This window comes from Notechis scutatus, chromosome 3 (assembly GCF_049901735.1).
Source record: "Notechis scutatus isolate UNSWTSFEM ecotype Mainland chromosome 3, rNotScu1.2, whole genome shotgun sequence".
NCBI lineage: Eukaryota > Metazoa > Chordata > Lepidosauria > Squamata > Elapidae > Notechis > Notechis scutatus.
Genome location: NC_142011.1, coordinates 9,898,283 through 9,919,829, shown reverse-complemented (window position 1 = coordinate 9,919,829; position 21,547 = coordinate 9,898,283). Strand labels below are relative to the sequence as shown.

General features: G+C 43.4%; 1 protein-coding gene across 4 annotated transcripts; it reads left to right on the top strand.

The window, feature by feature from the left end:
- The first annotated feature begins 947 nt into the window (after window positions 1-947).
- Window positions 948-20,581, top strand: OGFR (opioid growth factor receptor). Of its 4 annotated transcripts, XM_087959191.1 has the most exons (9): window positions 962-1,609; window positions 4,336-4,383; window positions 5,102-5,212; window positions 8,412-8,474; window positions 9,417-9,498; window positions 11,868-11,946; window positions 14,958-15,024; window positions 15,778-15,926; window positions 18,708-20,581. In XM_087959191.1, exons 1-9 carry the CDS (start codon window positions 1,322-1,324, stop codon window positions 20,191-20,193), a joined length of 2,373 nt encoding a protein of 790 aa, XP_087815317.1. In that variant the 5' UTR covers window positions 962-1,321; the 3' UTR covers window positions 20,194-20,581. The 4 variants fall into 4 exon arrangements, with proteins under 4 accessions (XP_087815318.1, XP_087815319.1, XP_087815317.1 ...); XM_087959192.1 differs by lacking the exon at window positions 4,336-4,383 and having other exon boundaries at window positions 948-1,609; XM_087959193.1 differs by lacking the exon at window positions 5,102-5,212 and having other exon boundaries at window positions 951-1,609.
- Window positions 20,582-21,547: the final 966 nt, after the last annotated feature.

Below are 21,547 nucleotides of genomic sequence, written 5' to 3'. Positions count from 1 at the left end.
TTACAAATTTTCTTGCCATGGAGGTTAAGTGAATCATTGCATTTTTTTTTAAGTTAGCAACATGGTTGTTAAGTGAATCTGGCTTCACCCCATTGACTTTGCTTATCGGAAGGTCACAAAAGGGGATCACGTGACCCCAGGGACACTGCAGCCGTCATAAATATGAGTCAGTTGCCAAGCATCCGAATGTAAATCACATAACCACGGGGATACTGCAGCGGGTCATAAGTGTAAAAAAAATAGTCACAAGTCCCTCTTTTTTCAGTGCCACGGTCACTAAATGAACTGTTGCAAGTTGAGGACCACCTTCATCTGTGGGTAAATCTCCATAGCCACATCGGCTTAATGTAACAATAGTTTTTTACCCAACACACCTCAGATAAAGTGGCCATGCAGGCAGAATTAGATACAAATACAGATTAACAGAGATGGAAGGGACCTTGTAGGTCATCTAGTCCAACCCCCCTCCCCTGCCCAAGCAGGAGACCCTGCCTACACCATTTCTGAGGGATTAATAGAGTTGGAAGGGACCTTGTAGGTCATCTAGTCCAGTCACATTTCGAACCCAAGCAGGAGACCCTGCCTACACTCTGAGGGATTAACAGAAGGGACCTTGTAGGTCATCTAGTCCAACCCCCACCCCACCCAAGCAGGAGACCCTGCCTACACCATTTCTGAGGGATTAACAGAGTTGGAAGGGCCTTGTAGGTCATCTAGTCCAACCCCCACTCCGCCTGCCTACACCATTTCTGACAGATAGCCTTCCAGTCTCTCCAGTCGAGCTGGCGCCACTCGTTACAGTAAAAGACGATGCCTTCCTTAGCCGATGAGGCGGATGTCGTGTGTGAATACAGCATTCGCGTGTTCGGCGTAGTTTGGCGAAGGGTTAACGAGGAAGGAGAGCCGCCTCCAGGGGGCGGTGGGAGGGGAGGCGGTCTCTGTCAATCAACGCCTCGAGTGGGAAGCAGAGCAGATTAGCCGCTCGCCTCCCCCGCCTCCCCCCGCCTTTCCTTTCTCCGAGCATTCCATTCTGGAACGTCAGAGGATCTCCCAACGTTCGGAAGGAACGTCGGCCGGCCAATCAGCGTGCACGAAAAGCGACTCGGCTTGCGGTCTGTGAGGCGGGGGGGTGTTTCGAGGCCACCTCCTCCTCCTCCCCCTCGTTTTCCCCCCACGTGCCTTTCACTTTGATCTCGCCGTCGCTTCCTGCTCGCTTTTTTTCTTTCTTTCTTTCTTCCCTTTCTTTTTTTTTTTCCTCTCGTTTCTTTCGCTTTCCTTTCTTCCGTTGCCATCGGGAGAGGCCAAGTCCGGCTCCGGAGTCATGGCAGCTTGGATGAGAGCGGGGAAGGAGAAACACCAAACCGGCGAAAGGGAGGAAGAAGAAGAAGAGAAGGAGGAGGAAGAGGAGGAGGAGGAAGAAGAAGATGAGGAAGAAGACGACGACGACGGAGCGGGTGGGCTTTGGGAGTACGATTCCACTTGGGAAGAGGAGGAGGAGGAAGGGAGGCGGGAGAAGAAGACACGGGAACCGGCTTCTCAAGAAGACTCCAAAGCCCGGGAAAAGCACAGCTGCTGGCCGTCCAGCCCCTTGTGGGCCTCCGCTAGCCAGGTGAGGGATTTCTCGGGAACAAAAGAAACAGCAGGGGACGATCGCCGTTACGTGCGCTCCACTTGCGCCCTTTCCTAAATTGGGATCCTCAGCCGGCCAGGCATTCTTCCGGCCCCTTCGTCGCCTCGGGATTGGGCTGACAGGTAGTCCTCGATTTATGACCTCCCCCCATCCAGCCCATTGCTGGATTGTTGCTAAGGGAGACAGTGGTTCAGCGGATTTGGCCTCCTGCGACCTCTCTCTCCCTCTGTCTCTCCCTCCCCCTCCTTCCCTCTTCCCCTCTCTAACTCTTCCCCTCCTTCCCCCTTTCTCCCCGGTGGTTTAAAGAGGAATCCTTTTCAGTTTTTTAAGTGAGTCGGCCGGTTGTTAAGCGAATCTGGCTTCCCTCCCTCCCACCGTTTGACTTTGCTTGTCAGAAGGTCGCCAAAGGGGATCGATCCCGTGAAGCTGGGGCCCTGCCACCGTCATAAATATGAGTCAGTTGCCAAGCGTCGTGAGTTTGGATCGTGTGGCCGCAGGGGAGGCTCCCGTGGTCGTCAGTGTGAAAATGGGTCAGAAGTCAGGTTTTTCGGCGCCGTTGTAACTTCGAACCGTCCCTAAGCGAACTGTTGTAAGTCGAGGACCGCCTGTACTGTAACTTGTCCATGGGGCTGCCCTTGAAGAGTAGCCGGCTGCTTCAGCTGGTATAGAATGCAGCAATGGGGACAGTTAGGTATACAGGTAGTCCTCGACTTACAACGGTCCCTTTAAGTGACTGTTCGGAGTTATAACAGCATTACAAAATGACTTAGGGCTGCTTTTCACACTTACAACCAATGCAGCATCCCTGTGATCACATGATTAAAATTCAGACGCTTGGCAACTGACTCATATTTATGACGGTTGCAGCATCCCAGGGGTCAAGTGATTCCCTTTTGTGATCTTCTGACCAGCGAAATCAACAGGGAAGCCAGATTCACTTAACAACCATGTTACTTACTGCAGGGATTCACTTAACAACTGACAAGAAAGGTCATAGAATGGGGCAAATCTCATTTAACAAATGGCAGATTCACAACAACCAAGTTACTAACTTAACACCTGGGGTGATTCATTTAATAACCGTGGCAAGGAAAGTTGTAAAATGGGGCAAAATTCAATAAATGTCTCACTTAACAAAACGGGGCAAAACTCACTTAGCAATGGAAATTTGGGGCTCAGTTCTGGCCATAAATTGAGGACTGCCTATATACAACATTTCTCACATTTAGAAATAATTCAAAACAACAGCAAATAGTCCTAAAACTACTTGGACTCAATCAAAATAATAACAACAACAACCTCGGCAGATAAATTTTTATTTTTTTCCTTTCCGTTTCAGACAATTTTGTCCCTTTTCATGCAAATTCTAAGATTCAGGAAGAAAATCCAGGTTCTGTTTACTCCAGTTTAGGGAAATGGAAAGTAAAACTTGCAAGAAAAATCTAGCCAAGGAGAAACAGGATTTAGTTTTGCCAGATGAGTGAAGAAACGAAACCGAATAAGCTTCCGGCATATTTTAAGAGTCAAGGAAGCTGTAATCTGAACCAGTTCAGGCTAGTTCTAAATGGCAAGCGATGACTTCATTTTCCCCACAATTAGGAAGTAAAAATAAACAAAGTAAAAGTCAATGGCTCTTGAGTAAAAGGTTTGAAATGCCATTGTGTAAGAACTAAGCTGAGAAAAATCACAGGGTCTTCTGCGTTTTTGGCCTCTGTGGGATGCTCTGTCTTATGATGAATGCATTTTTTATGATGACTACGATCATGATTTATCACTTATAGATTTTATCTACACCGAGAGCTTATGCAACGAAGACAAATACCTTGTATGTCCAATCACATTTGGCCAATAAAGAATTCTATTCTATTCCAATTCCATTCCTATTCTATTTCTATTCTTATTCTAGTCCTTATTTCTATTTATTCTGTTCTGTTCTATTTCTTATTTCTATTCTATGTATTCTATTTCTATTCTTACTCTATTCCTTATTTCTATTCTATTTGTTCTGTTCTATTCTTATTCTATTCCTTATTTCTATTTATTTATTCTGTTCTATTTCTTATTTCTATTCTATATGTTCTATTTCTATTCTAATTCTTACTCTATTCCTTATTTCTATTCTATTTATTCTGTTCTGTTCTATGTATTCTATTCTTATTCTATTCCTTATTTCTATTCTATTCTGTCTCTTCTATTCTTCTATTTCTTATTTCTATTCTATTTATTCTGTCTGTTCTATTCTTCTATTTCTTACTTCTATTTATTCTGTTCTATTTCTGTTATATTCTATTTATTCTGTTCTATGTTTAAGGGACACGGCTCAGTGGCTAAGTCGCTGAGTTTGTCAATCAGAAAGGTCAGCAGTTCGCCGGTTCGAATCCCCTAGCGTCGTGTTAATGGAGTGAGCTCCCATTCCTTGTCCCAGCTTCTGCCAACCTAACAGTTTGAAAGCATGTAAAAAAATGCAAGTAGAAAAATAGGGACCCCTTTGGTGGGAAGGGAACAGCATTCCGTGCACCTTCGGCGTTTAGTCATGCCAGCCACATGATCATGGAGACGTCTTCGGACAGCGCTGGCTCTTCGGCTTTGTAACGGAGATGAGCACCGCCTCCTAGAGCCAGAAACGATTAGCACGTATGTGCGTGGGGAACCTTTGCCCTTTACCTTATTCTATGTTTATTTTTAAAAGTGTGTTTTCTCTTCAGGAGTGGCAAAGACCAGGCCGTTCAACAGGAGGAGTTAAAAAATGGAAGGTAGGAAAATTCTCGTCCGGGATGAGAGAGGCATGATTTTTAACCATTCCTGCTGACCGCTGAAAGTTTACTTCTCATATTCAGAAACCAAAGATGTGGACAAAATCAGAAAGAATACATGGTTTGTTGGAATACAGGTAGTCCTCGTCTTACGACCACAGTTGGGCCCAGAATTTTCCATTGTTAAGCCAGGTGGTTGTTGAGTGAGTCACACCCTAATTTTAAAACACTTTTGCCATGGTTATTAAACTAATCACTCTGGTTGTTAAGTGTGGTCTTTAAGCAAATCCAGTTTCCCTCATTGATTGCTTGTCGGAAGCTGGCTGGGAACGTCGTAAATGGTGATCATATGACCCCTGTAATGGTCGTAAATACAGGTAGTCCTCGACTTAACAGCAGTTCGTTTAGTGACCGTTCAAAGTTACAGCGGCGCTGCAAAAAAGTGCCTTACAACCGTTTTTCACACGAGCATTGCAGTATCCCGATGGCCACATAATCAAAATTCAGCAACTGGCTCATATTTATGATGGCTGCAGTGTCCTGGGGTCATGTAATCCCCTTTTACGACCTTCTGACAAGCAAGGTCAATGGGGAAGCCAGATTCAGTAAGCAATCTTGCTAGTAACTTAACAGCTGCAGTGATTCACTTAAGAATGGTGTCAAGAAAGGTCGTAACATGGGGCAAAACTCACTTAACAAATGTCTCGCTTAACAACAGATACTCTGGGCTCAATTGTGGTCGTACGTCAAGGATTACCTCTACAGGTGGATTTACCAAGTGCCTGAAGTTTGCTCACGTGACCATGGGGATGCTTCAACGGTCGTAAGGGTAAGGACCAGTTGTAAGTCTTTGTTTCCAGTACTGTCGTAACATTGAATGGTTGTTAAAGGAATGGTAAGTCAAGGACTACTTGTATAACCTCTTTGCAGCCTTGACCAACAAAACTACTTGTATAACCTCTTTGCAGCCTTGACCAACAAAAATGAACTCTTTTACAGCATACTAGACGATAACCCGGCGTTGCCTGGGTATTTATTTATCCTAATCCTGTATTAGGCCAGAAAGCCCTGATTTTGGTGATCTGGAACAAATGTAATTTCTAATGTTGGATTATCCCCATTACCAGAGAGAGCCCCCTTGTGGAGTACTGTGAAAGTTGTTACCATGGCAACTCCACAGCGCTGTACAGTAGAAGCCATTTTAAGGCAGTACGGTAGAAGCCATTTTAAGGCACAACAGGCTGTATCTTAACAAAACACACACCACGACAAGGGTTAGGAATGTTTTACTCCCACAGTATTTGTTTCCAGAGAGTAAGTAATCTGTGTACCAAGTTTGGTTAAAATTGCTTGAGGCGTTCTAGAGTTATGCTGGAACACACACACACACACACACACACACATATAAAATTAAAAAATAATATAAAGATAGATGATGGATAGTGGGCTAAATGAAGCATATGATAAATATTCAAATTAATGACATATATCAGGGGTGTCAAACTCAAGGCCTGTGGGATGCTTAAATCTGGCCCATGGTGCCGGCCTGGAAATAGCGAAAGGACTGGCCTGTGTTTCCTCTAGCAGCCAAAATGGGTCGTGCGGGCAAAACGGGATGTGGGGGGGACAACACACACCTCCCCACGCCTCTTTTTGGTTGGCAGGGTGCTACAAGAGGCCTCTGTCGCCTCTCTCCCCCACCCCCCAGTCGGCCCGCGGAGGAGGACTACAATGCTGATCCACCCCTCAAAAAAATTCAGTTTGGCACTCCTGACATACCGGTTTTTGAGTACACAGTGCAAGTGTAAATGCCACACTGAGCTAAGATGAACTAAAACAACAATGTGCTGAAAACCAGAAGAAGAAAAAAGAATCACACTATGACCCATGAATAAAAGTGGCAAAAATTATGACAAGACCTTCTATTACCAAAACTTCCCTCAAACAATTCAAGTCAATTCAATGCATTGTTTATCTAAACTTGAAACTATATTCTGTGCAAAGATTGATGAAAACCAGCTGAGCTGGAATTCTTAATGCTTTTGCAAAACAATGTACAGGACATTAGGTTGAGTATCCATTGTATCGTTCATGAAGTCCATTATTCCATCGTGAGTACTAAAAGAGGTCATTCGTTGGTCATGCATGCAAAGCGGTCATATTTTGATGAAACATGAATGCTTTCTGAATACATTCACCCTTGGTTTCTGAATATCCAAAATATTTCTCCCACAATCAAGCATGTAAGAATAGACAATAGGTGTAGTGTTTTTCAACCTTAGCAGTTTGAAGATGCATGGCTGGCTGGGGAATTCTGGGAGTTGAAGTCCACACGTCTTCAAATGGCCAAGGTTGAAAAACACTGCTGAAGAGCAAAAGACTCCAAAGTGATGAAGTTGCTATGCCTGCAGTGTTCAATGTCCTCTCTTCATCCAGCTAGTCCAGTAATCTAGCATGGCCCAGAGTTCTGTTGGGACTGAACTGCCCAATCAACATGGCTTGTGATGACCTGGGGCATGACACAAAGGCAACACAGTCAGATAAGCAATAAGAGTTCCTTTATTATCTCCAACTTTGCCCTCAATGTCCAGGTTACCTTCTGGCTGGAGAAAAACTCTCCCAGGAACAGCTTTTGACAGTAGAAAATTCAGTCCAAAAGAAGGTACACACAAACTGTAACTTAAAATCCAAACAAACCAAACAGAAGTAAGTAGTTTGGCAGGGTAGGAGGAGGAATTTCAAACTTGAAAGCACAGCAAAACTCACACGGTTGGGAAGATGCCAGGAACACAAATAAGCCACAACGATGCAACATAAAATCACGTTTGTTCCCAATGGCTTGCTGCACGCAGCTTACCTTTTTTATACACTCTGTTCCCAACTGCAGCTAATGAAGGGAATCAGGGCCCTTTCCTCCCTGTAAGCCACGCAACCCATGTTGCTCTCTTCTCCATTCCTCCCTGTGTGCCCTAGGATGAAGAGGGGGTGGGCCTGGGTCTTCCTCTGAATTCCCCCTCCCTTGTTCTACCTCTCCCCTGCTCTGCCTAGCTGGACTTTGCTCTTCCCCAATTTCTTCCACAGCCAACGGAGTCCCACTCCCCGTCAGTTGTTCAGTTGGCTCAATTCATCCCACTGATGTTCTGCATCAAGAGTGTGCAAAAGTATAGGTGTGCGTTTAGGCACACCTGGCAGGGAGACTAGACTGGTTTCTGATTTATCACTAAAGTGGCATCTAAACCAGGTTTGATTGCTTGCCCAGTAAGTCTAGAGGGGGGGGGGGGGGGGGGGGGGGGGGGGGGGTTATTAATTGGGAAAAGGGGGGGGGGGGGGCGGGGCGGGGGCCAAAATTACTTTTCATAAAACAAAAAAAAAAAAAACAACACAATACACCAAAAAACAAAAATTTTTCCGAATTCGGGGGGGGGGAAAAAAAAAAACAGGGGGGGGGGGGGGCGGGGGGGGGGGGGTGGCCCCCTGGGGTAGGGGGTGCCATCTGATTGGTTGGTTAGCCTTAGGGGATAAGTCACATTCTACACCAGACTTGACAACTTTTAAGATTTGTGGACTTCAATTCCATACGGGCTAGAGAATTCTTGGGAATTGAAGTCCACAAATCTTCAAATTGCCAAGGTTGAAGACTCCTGTTCTAAAAAAAAAAAAAAAAGTATGGATTGCAATACAAAAAAATATAATTAGTTAACTTGTGAGAGAGAGAGAGAGAGAGAGAGAGGGAGAAAGAGAGAGAAATAGAAATATATAAAAATGGTCAGTGTCTACATGATCTGAGATACAAGATTTGGAGTGCCCTCTTCAAACTGGGATAAAAAGAGTCTCAATTCAGCAGCTTTGGTGAGAATATAATTAGAAGGGAAATATTATTTCACCCTATTCAGCTTCTAGAATCTAGAGCAATGTGAGATGACGGCATGTCACTAATCAAAGGAAATTAAAATAAGTCACATTTCCTTTTGCAGACGTTTAAGATTTAGATTTTAAAAATAAAGCTCTTTTATTGTCTTTTTAATTAGAGCATAAATAGGCGTAACTGGGTCGCAGCCAGAGATATGCAGAAGTACAGGCGGCATTATCCGGTAAGACTTTCTGTGCATTATGGTTATATTGATTGAGTTTCCATCTGGAGGGGTGTGATAGAAATTTGGGTTAAATTGCCTGTTGATTTTTGTTGTTTTGACCTGATTTTTTTCCCTGCTTACTGATTATTCACCACCTGAGTTGCAATTATTCAAGTTAGGGGGTCATAAACTTTTTTTTAAAAAAGCTTGTGTTTGCTTTTTCTGATACAATTTGAGTATCAGAATAGAGAGAGTCCTTGTCCAGAATAGAGAGAGTCCCCGTGAAGATATTTGGGGTACATAAAAGGAGTACCGTATATACTCGAGTATAAGTCGACCCAAATATAAGCCGAGGCACCTAATTTTACACAAAAAACTGGGAAAACTTATTGACTCGAGTATAAGCCGAGGGTGGGAAATGCAGCAGCTACTGGTAAATTTCAAAAATAAAAATAATTAATTTGGGAAACGATCTCACTATCATGAAAGGTTTAATTGATTCACTAACCCAAAAGAAGAAGATGATGATGACAGCGGGAGGCAGGAGTCACTCTCTTCCCCTCCCTCGGAGGCCCCCTGAGTCAGGAGTCACTACCGCCGGCGCGCCCCAGTCCCGCCGCTCGGGAAGGGAAAGGCAAAGCGCTTTTGCCTTTCCCTTCCCGGCTAGCTGTTGGGAGTCGCTGCTGCCGGAGGCCGCGACTCCACACCATTTTTTTCAGAGGGATCTGACTCGAGTATAAGCTGAGGGGATTTTTCAGCACAAAAATGGGCTGAAAAACTAGGCTTATACTCGAGTATATACAGTAAGTTGTTAAGAATGGGACAGCAAAGGTTTATGGGTGAAATGGTCCTTCAGAACTCCTGATCCTGGGTTTAATTGTGAATGGATTGATAATACCCCTATTTGCTTATCATTTGCCTTCCCTCTCTCCCTCCCTCTCTCTCTCTTTTATCTTCCAGGGATTGGAAGAAAGTGAGGTCAGTGAGGAAGACTTGTGGAATCTGAGCTTTTACAAAAATGAGATTAATTTTTTGCCCCGGGGTAAGGCTTTTGAAACTGCTTGGTTTTCTGAGGGGAAGGGTGAGGATCATAACTGGATTTTCCTGTTGGCTTTTGACATGGCAATACATTGCATTTAGTTAAAATGCATGCTTGCATTTTTTTTTCCTCGCGTGCTCTTCCTTCCTTCCTTCCTTGCTCTCTCTCTCTCCCTTCCTTTTTTTTCTATTCTGATTCCTTCCCTTCCTTCTCCTTTTCCCCTCTGTTCCTTCTTTCCTCTCTCTCTTTCTCTCTCTCTCTCTTGCTTGCCTCCCTTCTTTCCTTCCTCTCCTCTTGACTTACAACAGTTTGTATAATGACTGTGCGAGGTTACAACATCACTGGAAGAAGTGACTACAACATCACTGGAAAAAGTGACGTAATCGTTTTCATACTTAACAACCATTACAGCATCCCCATGGTCATGTGATCAAAATTTGGATGCTTGGCAACTGGCATGTACTTATGACGTTCTGAGAAGAAAAGATAATGGGGAAGTCTTAACAACCATGTTATTAGCTTAATAATTGCAGTGATTTACTTAACAATAACCAGAAAGGTAATAAAATGGGGCAAAACTGTCCCACTTAGAAAAATAAATTTTGGTCTAATTGTGGCTGTAAGTTAAGAACCACTTGACCCAGAAATAGAATTCAGAGCATAATTTTCTTTCCCTCTTTCACGCCTGCAGATACATGTACGTAATTTTCTTTTCTGTAACTAGAAACCAAATTATTAGAAATAATTGCACCTGGCAGTGTTCTCTCCTAGTGTTTGTGGCTCAAGTGAGTTTTGCAAAAGGACTTTTTTAAAAAATTTCATTTGGTCTCCTAAAGTCAGCACAGGAAGCAGTGGAAAATAATTGCAGTAACGCCAAATTCCCAGGCTAAATTTGCCCTTCTTCAGAGGAAGCATTGAACTTCTAAAGGAGAAATGAGGCCTGGCAGGGCTTCTGAGGTAAATTCCATACCAAGAGTTGTAAAAACCAAGATCTCGTTTGAATTTCTCGCATACAAGTGGTCCTCGACTTACGATCACAGTTGAGCCCAACATTTCTGTTGCTAAGCCAGACAGTTAAGTGTGTTTTGCCCAGTTTTACGATTTTCTTGCCACCGCTGTTCAGTGAATCGCTGCAGTTGTTGAGTTAGTAACGTGGTTGTAAAAGTGAATCTGGCTTACCCATTGACTTTGGTTTGTCAGAAAGTCACAAAAAGACTCTGGAAGCTGCAACTGTCATAAAGGATTCATGACTGAAATGGAAATGGCAACAAGTCAGCCAATGGGAACTGTTTGGTGACTAAGAAACAGGATCAGTTGTGAGCCATGTCCGACAGCTAGGAGCCTGAGCGTGGCTTAGCTTAACTGGTCTGTATAAGGCTCCTGTGATTCTGTGCAAATTTTTGCTTCTGTGAATATGACTTCTGGATTCTGAGTTCTGGTTCTGACTTCTGCTGCATGGGTATTCTCATGCCCCTGTTGGAGACTGACTCCAAGGGAGAGGAGGAACAGCCGACAGGGAGTAGAAGTGTGGCTCAGGAGGCTGGGGAAGGGTAGAGGCTGGCTGGGCAGTCAGAGGAAGACCCAGGCCCATCCCCTCCCCATCCTAGGGCACGAAGGGAGGAGAGGATAAGGGAGAGACGTGAATGGCCTGGTCTACGGGGGAGGAAAGGGCCTTGATCCTCTTCATGGGCTGCAGCTGTGAGAACTGGTTAAAAGGACAGACATGCGTATGGGCCAGTGCTGGAAACAAAGTGTGGAAATATCTCTAGTCTGTTGTTCCTCTCTGAGTTTGGTGTCCTTCCCAGTGTGTGTTCCGATATCTGTGGATGTTTTCAAGCCCCCTTATCTTGCCTGGTTGCCTTAATTGCTTCAGTGTGGTTTGTGTTGTTTTTACTCTTTATAATTTATAGGCCTTTCCTCCTTTTTGTAACTGCTTGTGGGGGAGTTTTTTGTCTCCAGTCAAGGATATTTGGAGCTTTGAAGCACAGTGAAGGAATACAAGGGGCTTCACCTGTTTTTGTGACTGTGTTTATTTTGTATCCCATCCTGTGTCATCACAGGTATTGTATACATGCATCATACTTTGTATTGTATATAAAGAAGTTTCTTCTATAATGAATGCTGCTGAATTATTTACTTGTGTGATGATTGAATTGCTGCAAACTCTGACATGATTTACTTAACACCTGTGGCAAGAAAGATCATAAAAAGAGTGCAAAACTCAACTGTCTCACTTTGCAGGTTCAACTGCGGTTGTAAGTTGAGGACTCCCTGTGTTTCCCATTCTGTAACCCATCTTAACATTTCTACTCCTTCCTCCTCCATAATCTTCATATTCGTGCTTTTTTTTTTTCTTTACCGTTTCTTTCAAGGTCTGTACATCGAAGATCTCCTTGAGACATGGCAAGATAACTACAGCGTTTTGGAAGAAAACCATTCATATATTCAATGGTAAAATTATGTACTTTCATTTAAATACATGACGGGGTCCAGAAAAAAGACTTTAGAAATAAAAATTGCTGGAAGCTGTCACGTAGCTTGTATTGCATGTAATTTTTCTCAGCTACAGGTACTTCTCGACTTATGACCAGAATTTCCATTCCTTTTTTTAAAAAAAATTATTTTATTAGACAAACATAAACAAGAAAAAAAGAACATTAAAAACAATGAACATGGTGCAATCTTCCTAACCCACATAGTTGTCTTACATTGCTAAGTCATATATAAAAATAGTACATATTTACATTCTATATACATAGTATATAATATATACATATAATCATTTCTTATTATCTTGATCCTTCCTCCTTTCTAACCAACAATAAAACTTATCCCATACTTTGTAATAATCTGATTCATCCTTATTTTTGAATTCTTTTATCAGTTTGTCCATTTCTGCACACATCCAAATTTTTCTCAATTGTTTCTATTTCACTTAGACTTTCTTTACATTTCCACTGTTGTGCATAGGCCAATCTTGCAGCAGTCATTACATGAATTATTAGGTATATAATATCTTTCGTATTTTCCCACATTAATTCCTAACAAGAACATTTCAGGTCTGTATTCTATTTTAATCTTACACATCTCTTCTAACCATTTCTGAATTTTCTGCCAAAACTTTTGGGCTTCAAACAGAATTTCCATTCCTAAGCAAGACAGTTGCTCAGACTGATTTTACGATCTTTTTGGCCACAGTCCTTAAGTGACTTGCATGGTTGTTAAACGAATCTGGCTTCCCTTATTGACTCTGTGTATCAGAGGCCAGACAGAAAACTTGCAAATGGCAATCAACAAAACTCTGGGATATTGCAACCATTTTAAATACATGCTGGCTGTTAAGTGCCCGATCATTAATCACTTCTGTGCCTAAATGCAAGTAGAATGTATGAATTTCAGTCTTAGGTTTGTCTGAAGTGGTATAAGGTCTCCTACTTGAACGGGGTTGGACTAGAAGACCTCCAAGGTCCCCTTCAACTCTACTTCTGCCAGAGTGTGAGCTCCGGGACACCGCAACCATCATAAATGTGAGTCAGTTGCCAAGTGTGAATTTTGAACACATGACTCCAGGGATGCTGCAAAGGTCGTAAGTGTGAAAAACAGTCATAAGGCCCCTTTTAGTGCACTTGTAACTTCAAACGGTCACTAAATAATTTGCTAGAAGTCGAGAACCTGTAAAGCTCATTCCAATTGGTGCTTTTTATGTTGCAATATTTTAAAATGTTTTAATGCAAACATTCATTGGCAATTACCCCAGTAAAAGTTATGGTCATGTCACCTTTTTCAGTGCCATTGTACCTTTGAATAGTCACTAAATGAGCTATCGCAAGGTTTTTTTGTGGTTTTTTTTTTTTTTTTGGCACATTTACTGTTGTAGAATAAATCCGACTCAAATCAGATTAACGTGCTATGTAGCAACTTTTGCAATTTGGATTCCAGCAGCAGGCTGAGCCCAATGGGTGCAAAATGTCTAATTGCTTCTTTTAGATATCTGCAAAGTTTCTATGCTCAAGATATTTTGCACTTCCTTAACTCTTCTATATAGCTGCTGCTCGCTCAACTCAAAGCATCAGTCAAGTGAAGCATTTAATGCTGCCGTTTTGCCGCAGTGCATTTTTTAAAATAGAATAGAATAAGGAATTAAAATAGAGTAGAATAGAATAGAATAAGGAATTAGAATAGAATAGAATAGAATAGAATAAGGAATTAGAATAGAATAGAATAGAATAGAATAGAATAGAATAAGGAATTAGAATAGAATAGAATAGAATAAGGAATTAAAATACAATACAATAGAATAAGGAATTAGAATACAATAGAATAACAGAGTTGGAAGGGACCTGGGAGGTCTTCTAGTCCAACCCCCTGCTTAGGCAGGAAACGTAGGCAGGAAATACCATTCCGGACATCTCTTCTTTAAAACTTCCACTATTGGAACATTTACAACTTCTGGAGGCAAGAAATGGTTCCACTGATTAATTGTTCTAACCAGTGGTAGAATTCAAAAACTTTTACTACCGGTTCTGTGGGCGTGGTTTGATGGGCATGGCCATGTGACTGGGTGGGCGTGGCTTTTTTTTTTGCAGCCCCCACCCGTTTTTTGGGAGCTTCTTAGCCTCAGAGAAGCCTCGGGCGGGGGCGTTTTTGATCCCCTAAGGCTCCTCTGGGGCTCAGGAAGAAAAGGAACAGCGCATGGGAGGGGCATGCAGCATCCCTCCAAGCTCCATTTTGGGAACTTCCTAGCCTCAGAGGAGCCTCGGGGGCGTTTTGCTCCCTAAGGTTCCTCTGGGCTCTGGAAGGCAAAAAATGAAGGGGGCTCTGAGCTCCTCCCTCCATTTTTTGCCTTCCCGGGCCTCAGCAAGGGGAATCCTGGCACAGCCGATCTTATCTGCAGCTGATTTTCGGGAGGGGAAAAAAAGAAAGAAATACCTTATGCGAATATCAAGCAGGCGGGCGGGGTGAGCGAGCATCGGGGGGGGCAACCGGGGGGGGGCGTGGCCAGCCAGAACTTACTACCGCTTCGGTGACCCCTACCAAATTCTTGCTACCGGTTCGCCCAATCCGGTGAGAACCGGCTGAATGCCACCATTGGTTCTAACTGTCAGGAAATTTCTCCTTAGTTCTAAGTTGCTTCTCTCCTTGATTAGTTTCCATCCATTGTTTCTTGCCCTGTCCCTCTGGTGCTTTGGAGAATAGCTTGACTCCTTCTTCTTTGTGGCAGCCCCTGAGATATCGGAATACCGCTACTCATGTCTCCCCTTAGTCCTTCTTTTCATTAGACTAGACATACCCAATTCCAGCAACCGTTCTTTATATGTTTTAGCCTCCAGTCCCCTAATCATCTTTGTTGCTCTTCTTTGCACTCTTTCTAGAGTCTCAAGCATCTTTAAAGCGAGTGTTTCTTTCTGATATTTTTTTTTTAAACGTCTTTTCTGAACAGCAAATGTTTTTGTTCCTTCCAGGCTGTTTCCTTTGCGTGAACAAGGGATGAATTTTCATGCCAAACGGCTCACGCACCAAGAAATGGAGGTAGGAAGATCTTTTCTCCTTTTTATAATATCCCATCTCATCCATGAAATTGAAGTTTTGATGCTTCGTCTGATTGCCTCCACGGTATTTTTAGCTCAGCTTTACTAAGCGTCACCTTTTGGAAGTCATTAATACGTTTTTAAAAGACCATGAAAATATTTTATGAGTTGACACCCACATTGTTGGAGGCAATACGCTGACTCTGTAAACTGCTTAGAGAGGGCTGTAAAGTGGTATATATGTCTTAACTGCTATGCTAGTGCTAGATGTTTGACATGGTATTTTCTTATATGCCTAAATGTACTAGGGCAGTGATCCCCAACCTTTTTTACGCCGCGGCCCGGTATCCCCAACCTTTTTTATGGTGCAGCCCGGTACCGACATCAGCTGGGCGCTGCCATCTTGTTTTGATGAAAAAGTGCTTCCGGTGAGCTCACCGGAAGCACTTTCATCAAAACAAGATGGCGGCGCCAGCGTTCAGTGAGCTTTTCCGGGTAGAAATGGCTTTCTACCGGAAAAGCTCACTAAGCGCTGGACCGCCATCTTGTTTTGATGAAAAAGTTCTTCCAGTGAGCTTTCTACCCGGAAAAGCTCACCGGAAGCACTTTTTCATCAAAACAAGATGGCGGCGTCCAGCAAGCCAGCGGCCCGGTAGGACTTGTTCCACGGACCGGTACCGGTCCGCGGACCGGTGGTTGGGGACCCCTGTACTAGGGGATGATTTGATGTTTGATATCTTCTTTAACATCTCAGGCCTTCAAGAAATCTAAAGACGTCATGGAGAGGTTCGTCCGGGCTTATAAACTCATGTTGAAATTTTACGGCATCGAGTTAATCAATGAGGAAACGGGAGAATTGACTAAAGCGGAAAACTGGCGTGAGCGATTTTGGAATCTCAACCGGTGAGTTTCTTCTGAGATTATTATCTCTTGGCCTGCTGTCACTGGCGTGCTTGGTTGGTGGCACCTTATCAGAATTGCTGTATATGAACTGAACGCAACAAGTACTACCAGGAATCATGATGTCAACTCAAAATATTTCCATGGTCTTTTTAGAGTTGCCAACAGAAAGGGAAGGGGGAGCAGTGCAGCAGCTTGGAAATCAAAAGTGAATTCCATAAATAGTTTCCAAAGATAGCAACTAGGTGACTGAAGTTTCTGCCATGCAAATTTCTAACTGGAGAGCATGATTGATGACACTTAGCTATGAATGTGTCCCATTGGAGAATATGAATTACGATACACCTAGGAGGTGGGGAAAACCAGGGTCAAGGGTGACAATGAATTATGTGTCTCGGAGTCGGCTACACACAGGCAGTGCTGGACATGTTAACTCCCAATAAATCCTTTTGAAGTTCTGGAAGTTGGGGCTCAAGTGCATGATTTAATTGGGGGAACTACTGGAATCCTGACGGCATAGGCTTTGATTATGGGGTCTTTGGTGCTCTCTGAGCTTGGTTGTTTTGTTGCAGACGTTTCATCACCCAACTAGGTAATGTCATCAGTGTTAGAAGGGAGTGGGCTTTGCTCTTATTTTTATATTGTATCAGTGTTGGTGGGGGTGTCCTTGGCAGTTCCTTGATTAGACTGTTATTTGCTATTGGATCATTTTTCTGCATTAATATTTGCTTGATTTGGATATTGCTTACTTCATTTTTGGTCCAGTGTTAGTCTCAATGGTAATCTCTGATCACATGGTATTGATTGCTGGTAAGGAGGTTTTTTTGGACTTTTTTCTTTTCCTATGGGGCTTTTTGATTGTCTCTTTTGAATGACGTGTAGATGTTGTTTTATATGCCTATTGAGGGCTGATTTGTTTTGAGTATCAGTTCCACTCCCTTCTAGCACTGATGATGTTACCTAGTTGGGTAATGCAGTGTCTGCAAGAAAATCACCATCTCAAAGAGCACCAAGGACCCCGCTGTTCAACCCTGAGCTACAAAAATTATGTTCAATCAGACAAGGATCACCTCTTGAGTAAATTCTCATTTCATACAAGCATAAGCTCCTTTGGATGTAATAGACAATCCTTTGGGAGTGGTTCTTAGTGAAACCTTCAGGTTGTAGCTCTTGTGTGAATAAGTGTCTAGCTCAAAGCACCCCATCCTGAGTTTGGTTAGGTTAGGTCAGGACAACATCAAGGCACATTTCTGTAATAAGGGTGGAAGGGACCTTGGAGGTCTTCTAGTCCAATCCCCTGCTCAAGCAGGAGACCCTATACAATTTCAGACAAATGGTTGTTCAATCTCTACTTAAAAACCACCACTGATATACACTTGTGAAGGAAAGCTGTTCCACTGATTAATTGTTCTAACTGTCAGGAAATGTCACCTTAGTTCTAGGTTGCTTCTCTCCTTGATGAGTTTCCACCCATTGCTTCTTGTCCTGTCTTCAGGTGCTTTGGAGAATAGCTTGACTCCCTCTTCTTTGTGGTAGCCCCTGAGATATTGGAATACTGCTATCATGTCACCCTTAGTCCTTTTTTTTTTCATTATAAACTAGGCATACCCAATTCCTGCAACCGTTCTTTATATGTTGTAGCCTCCAGTCCCCTAATCCTCTTTGTTGCTTTTCTCTGCACTCTTTCTAGAGTCTTTTTTTTATATTGTGGTGACCCAATACAAAATAAAATATTGCATCACCCCATAAAATATAGGGTGATGCAATATTCCAAGTGTGGTCTTACTAAGACATTATAAAGTGGTATTAGCATTTCACGTGATCTTGAATCTAGCCCTCTCTTCATGCAGCCTAGGACTGTGTTGGCTTTTTGGGGTCGTTGGCAAAACCGTCCTGAAACCACGTTTACAAGAATGCGGGATCTTGTAACTGTGAGTTACAAGATCTTGCCATTGCAGGATTGTGATGTCAACAATGACATTGCAATGAGGACAGTTAACCAGAGGAACAGCTTGCCTTCAGACGTTGTGGGTGTTTCATCACTGGAGGTTTTTAAACAGAGACTGGACAGTCAGCCACTTGTCCGAAATGGTATGGGGGTCTCCTGCTTCAGCAGAGGGCTTGAATAGAAGACCTCCAAGGTCCCTTCCAACCCTGTTCCGATTCTGGATGCTGCAAATGTCCATTAATTAATTATTATTTTCTTAACTGCTCATCTTTCTCAGAGAAGGGCTCTAGGTAATATACAATTTAATTAATAAAATTAAGCATTTGAAATGCTTAAATTCAACTGAGTTGTTTGGTCGTGTGACATCCGGGGTGGGGACAGGACGACAACTGACCATTGGAATTTCAAATCCAGATCCTAAGTAGCTGTCCTCCCCTGGTAAGTCTGTCATAACTTTGACTGATTGCTAAACAACCGGTCATAAGTTGAGAACTACCTGTAATACAATCCTTTAAATTCTGTTTTTTCATATCTCAATTTTACCTAATGGTCCTTCTCTTTCCCCTCCCCCCCCCCCAACATAACTTTAATTGGTTGCTAAGCAACTGATCATAAGACGAGGCCTACCTGTAATACAGATTTCAAAATCTGTTTTTTACGTCTCCATCATACTTAATTATCTTCTTTTTTTCCCCTCCCACATAACTTTGAATGGTTGCTGAGCAACTGGTCGTAAAACGAGGCCTACCTGTAATACAATGTCTCAATGGTATTTAATTGTCCTTCTCTTCCCCTCCACCTCTTGTCACACTATTTTTGTTGTTGTTGTTGTTCAGGTACAGCCATAACAATTTACGGATCACTCGCATCCTGAAATGCTTGGGCGAGATGGGCTATGAGGACTACCAAGTGCAGCTGGTGAAGTTCTTCCTGACAGAGACTCTCGTCCACCAGGGGCTACCTCGGGTGCTGAGAAGCGTCTTGGACTACTTCATGTTCACCGTCCGAAGCAAACCCAAACGGAGGGAGTTGGTCTATTTTGCCTGGCAACACTTCAAGCCAAAGCGTGAATTTGTCTGGGGCCCTCACAAGAAACTCCGGAGGTTCAGACCTCTGTCCTTCAAGCTTCTGACTAACCCGGAAGAACAAGCACACGCCAAGGAAGAAGAGGGAGAAGTTGTGGAGAAGGACAGCGTTGAGTCCCCCGAAACAATCCCTCAGAGACTTGCGGAAAAACCTGGGCAGGAGGAAGCTGGAGAAACTCAAGAAAAAGAGAAATGTGGCTTGTCAGGAGAGAGTTGTGTGGCTTGCCATGATTTAGGTACAACAGTACAACATAACCACACGGAGCAGCCTGTATCCAGCATTAGTGCCACGTTGAGCCTTTCAGACAGTAACTCTGTGCAGGACAAAGGTGTCAGGAGAAGAACCAACTCTGTAGAAGATGGGGAGCTTTTACAAGATGGGGAGGTTGTAGAACCTCTGATGAAGACTGTGGATGACTGTAAGAGTTCCAAAAACGCAAACCAATGTCAACTTGCATTGGTAACGCTAGCCAAGGAAGACCGCAAAGAAGTCCTAGTACCTTCTAATTGTCCGTTGGAGAGACAGGGCCATGCTGATGAGTGCGTGGGTGAAGCTGAGGGAGATAACCTCAAGGAATCCAAGAAGAGGAAGTTGGAGCTGAGCAGGTTAAGTGGAGAAATCCCCACGGCCCTTAAAAGCGATATTGAGAGGATCTCCCATAATCTTGGCGAGGTGGTCATTACAAAGGAGGAAGTTAGCATCTTGGCCCCCAAAGGTGGCCATGAGGACATCCCAGATGGGAAGGAGATTGAATCGCTAGATATGGTGATCAAGAGACGGAAAGTAGACGTCGTACCCAAAGGTGGCCCTTCGGAAGCAGACTGTGAGGTGATCCCACCTGATGACCAAGGAGAAAGCTGTGGAACTCATGATGATAAGGAGAAAGATCTTGTCTGCCAAGAAGAAACCAAAATGGCGGCTAATCCTTCTGCAGACACTCTGACAGGACACAAAGCTGGAGGGGGGGATGCGTTGGTTGATTCCAACAAGAATGTCCTCCCTGGTGATGGCTCTATGGTGGAGAAAGTGAATGAACAAGAGGCTACCACCACTTCAACAGAAAGTGAGGTCCCTTGGTTGTCTGAACCCATAACACCTCATGAAAGGGGCGTAAGAAACAATGCAGGATGGAAAGAACAGGAGTTTGAAGAAACTTCTGATGGTCCCCTAGAAAGTAATGAAATCTCCAAATTAAAGGAATATGAAAACACCACGGCTGGACCAGAAGAAGAGTAGTCCTATCCCAGATTGGATGAAGCCGTCCTAGAAATACTAGCGGTCAGAATGGGGCATATCTTTTCAGAAACAGATCAAAATAACCCTTTGCTTTGTGGTCTGGTATCTCTGAGTTTTATAAACATGACACCTAAAGGTAAATCTTCAGGATGAAAGGTTACCACACTTGGTTGGTAACTTGCTCATCTGATTATCCCATTTCTAGAAGTCTTTTATCTTTTAATTAATTGCCAGAGTGCTGTGTTCTCTTTTTAACAGAAAGCACTCACCTGTTCAGTTCAAGGTATGCAACTTTACAGGTGTGTTTTCCAGGGTTTACTAGATGAGCTCCCAGAATGTTATTTGCTAAATTAAGTTTGTGTTTGTTAAATAAAGATCTTTAACTTTGGGGGATGACGTTTCTGGTTTCTTGATAAGGAAGGGAGAAAGTATGAATTAAACGTTCTCCCATAGTTCTTTTCTGACCAAGGCTTATTGAGACACTAACAAATACATGTTAGTCCCAAAACCCATTTTTTAAAATTTCAACGGCTATGAATTGTAGTCATTCACAGCTTGTAATGATTCTCCAACAGTTAACAAATAGTCCCATGGAAGTCTGCCAAAGTCCTTCGGTATAAGTCTGATAAGCACGCACCTTTATCTTCCTTGAAATGCTGCCAACGACTAAATGTCCAATTAGTTATACGAGGCCAAACAGAACACAAATTCAACACAAAGCTTCAGGTTTCAAACTGACCAGTACGAACAAAGTTGCTTCCTGCAAAGGCTCATGTCCCGTTGCTCCTCCTTTATGTCCTATGGGAGGGCCAATCACCTCCAAGCCTTACTCCTGAATCGCCCCTTTTGTCTTAACTGTTCTTGCCTTCTGGCAGCTCTGCGCACGCACGCACTGGGAACAGGCTCCCCTTGTTCCTCTGCCTCGCTGCTGTCAGATTCTGGAGGCTCCATAAGTCCCAGATGGCCTTGGCCCCATCTCTGTGTCGGATGCAGGACCCTCACCAGAGTCCTCCCCAGACTCTCAGACTGGCCCATGTTCCTCCCTACTGTCCAACTCTGCTGCTGTTTCTGCAGGCTACCGGCAGACCACAACAGTTCTATGTGTCACCACTCTGGAATAGGGACACAGAGCATCGAGGAAGGAAAATAACATACAGGTGAATTGCAAGCACAATTGAGTCCAAAACTTATGTTACTAAGCAGGACAGTTGTTGTGAATGTTGCCTCATTTTGCAACCTTTCTTGCCATTGTTGTTAAGTGAATCACAGCAGTTATTAAGTTAATAACACGGTTGTTAAGTGAATCTGGCTTCCCCATTGCCTTTGCTTGTCAGAAGGTCGCAAAAGGGGATCA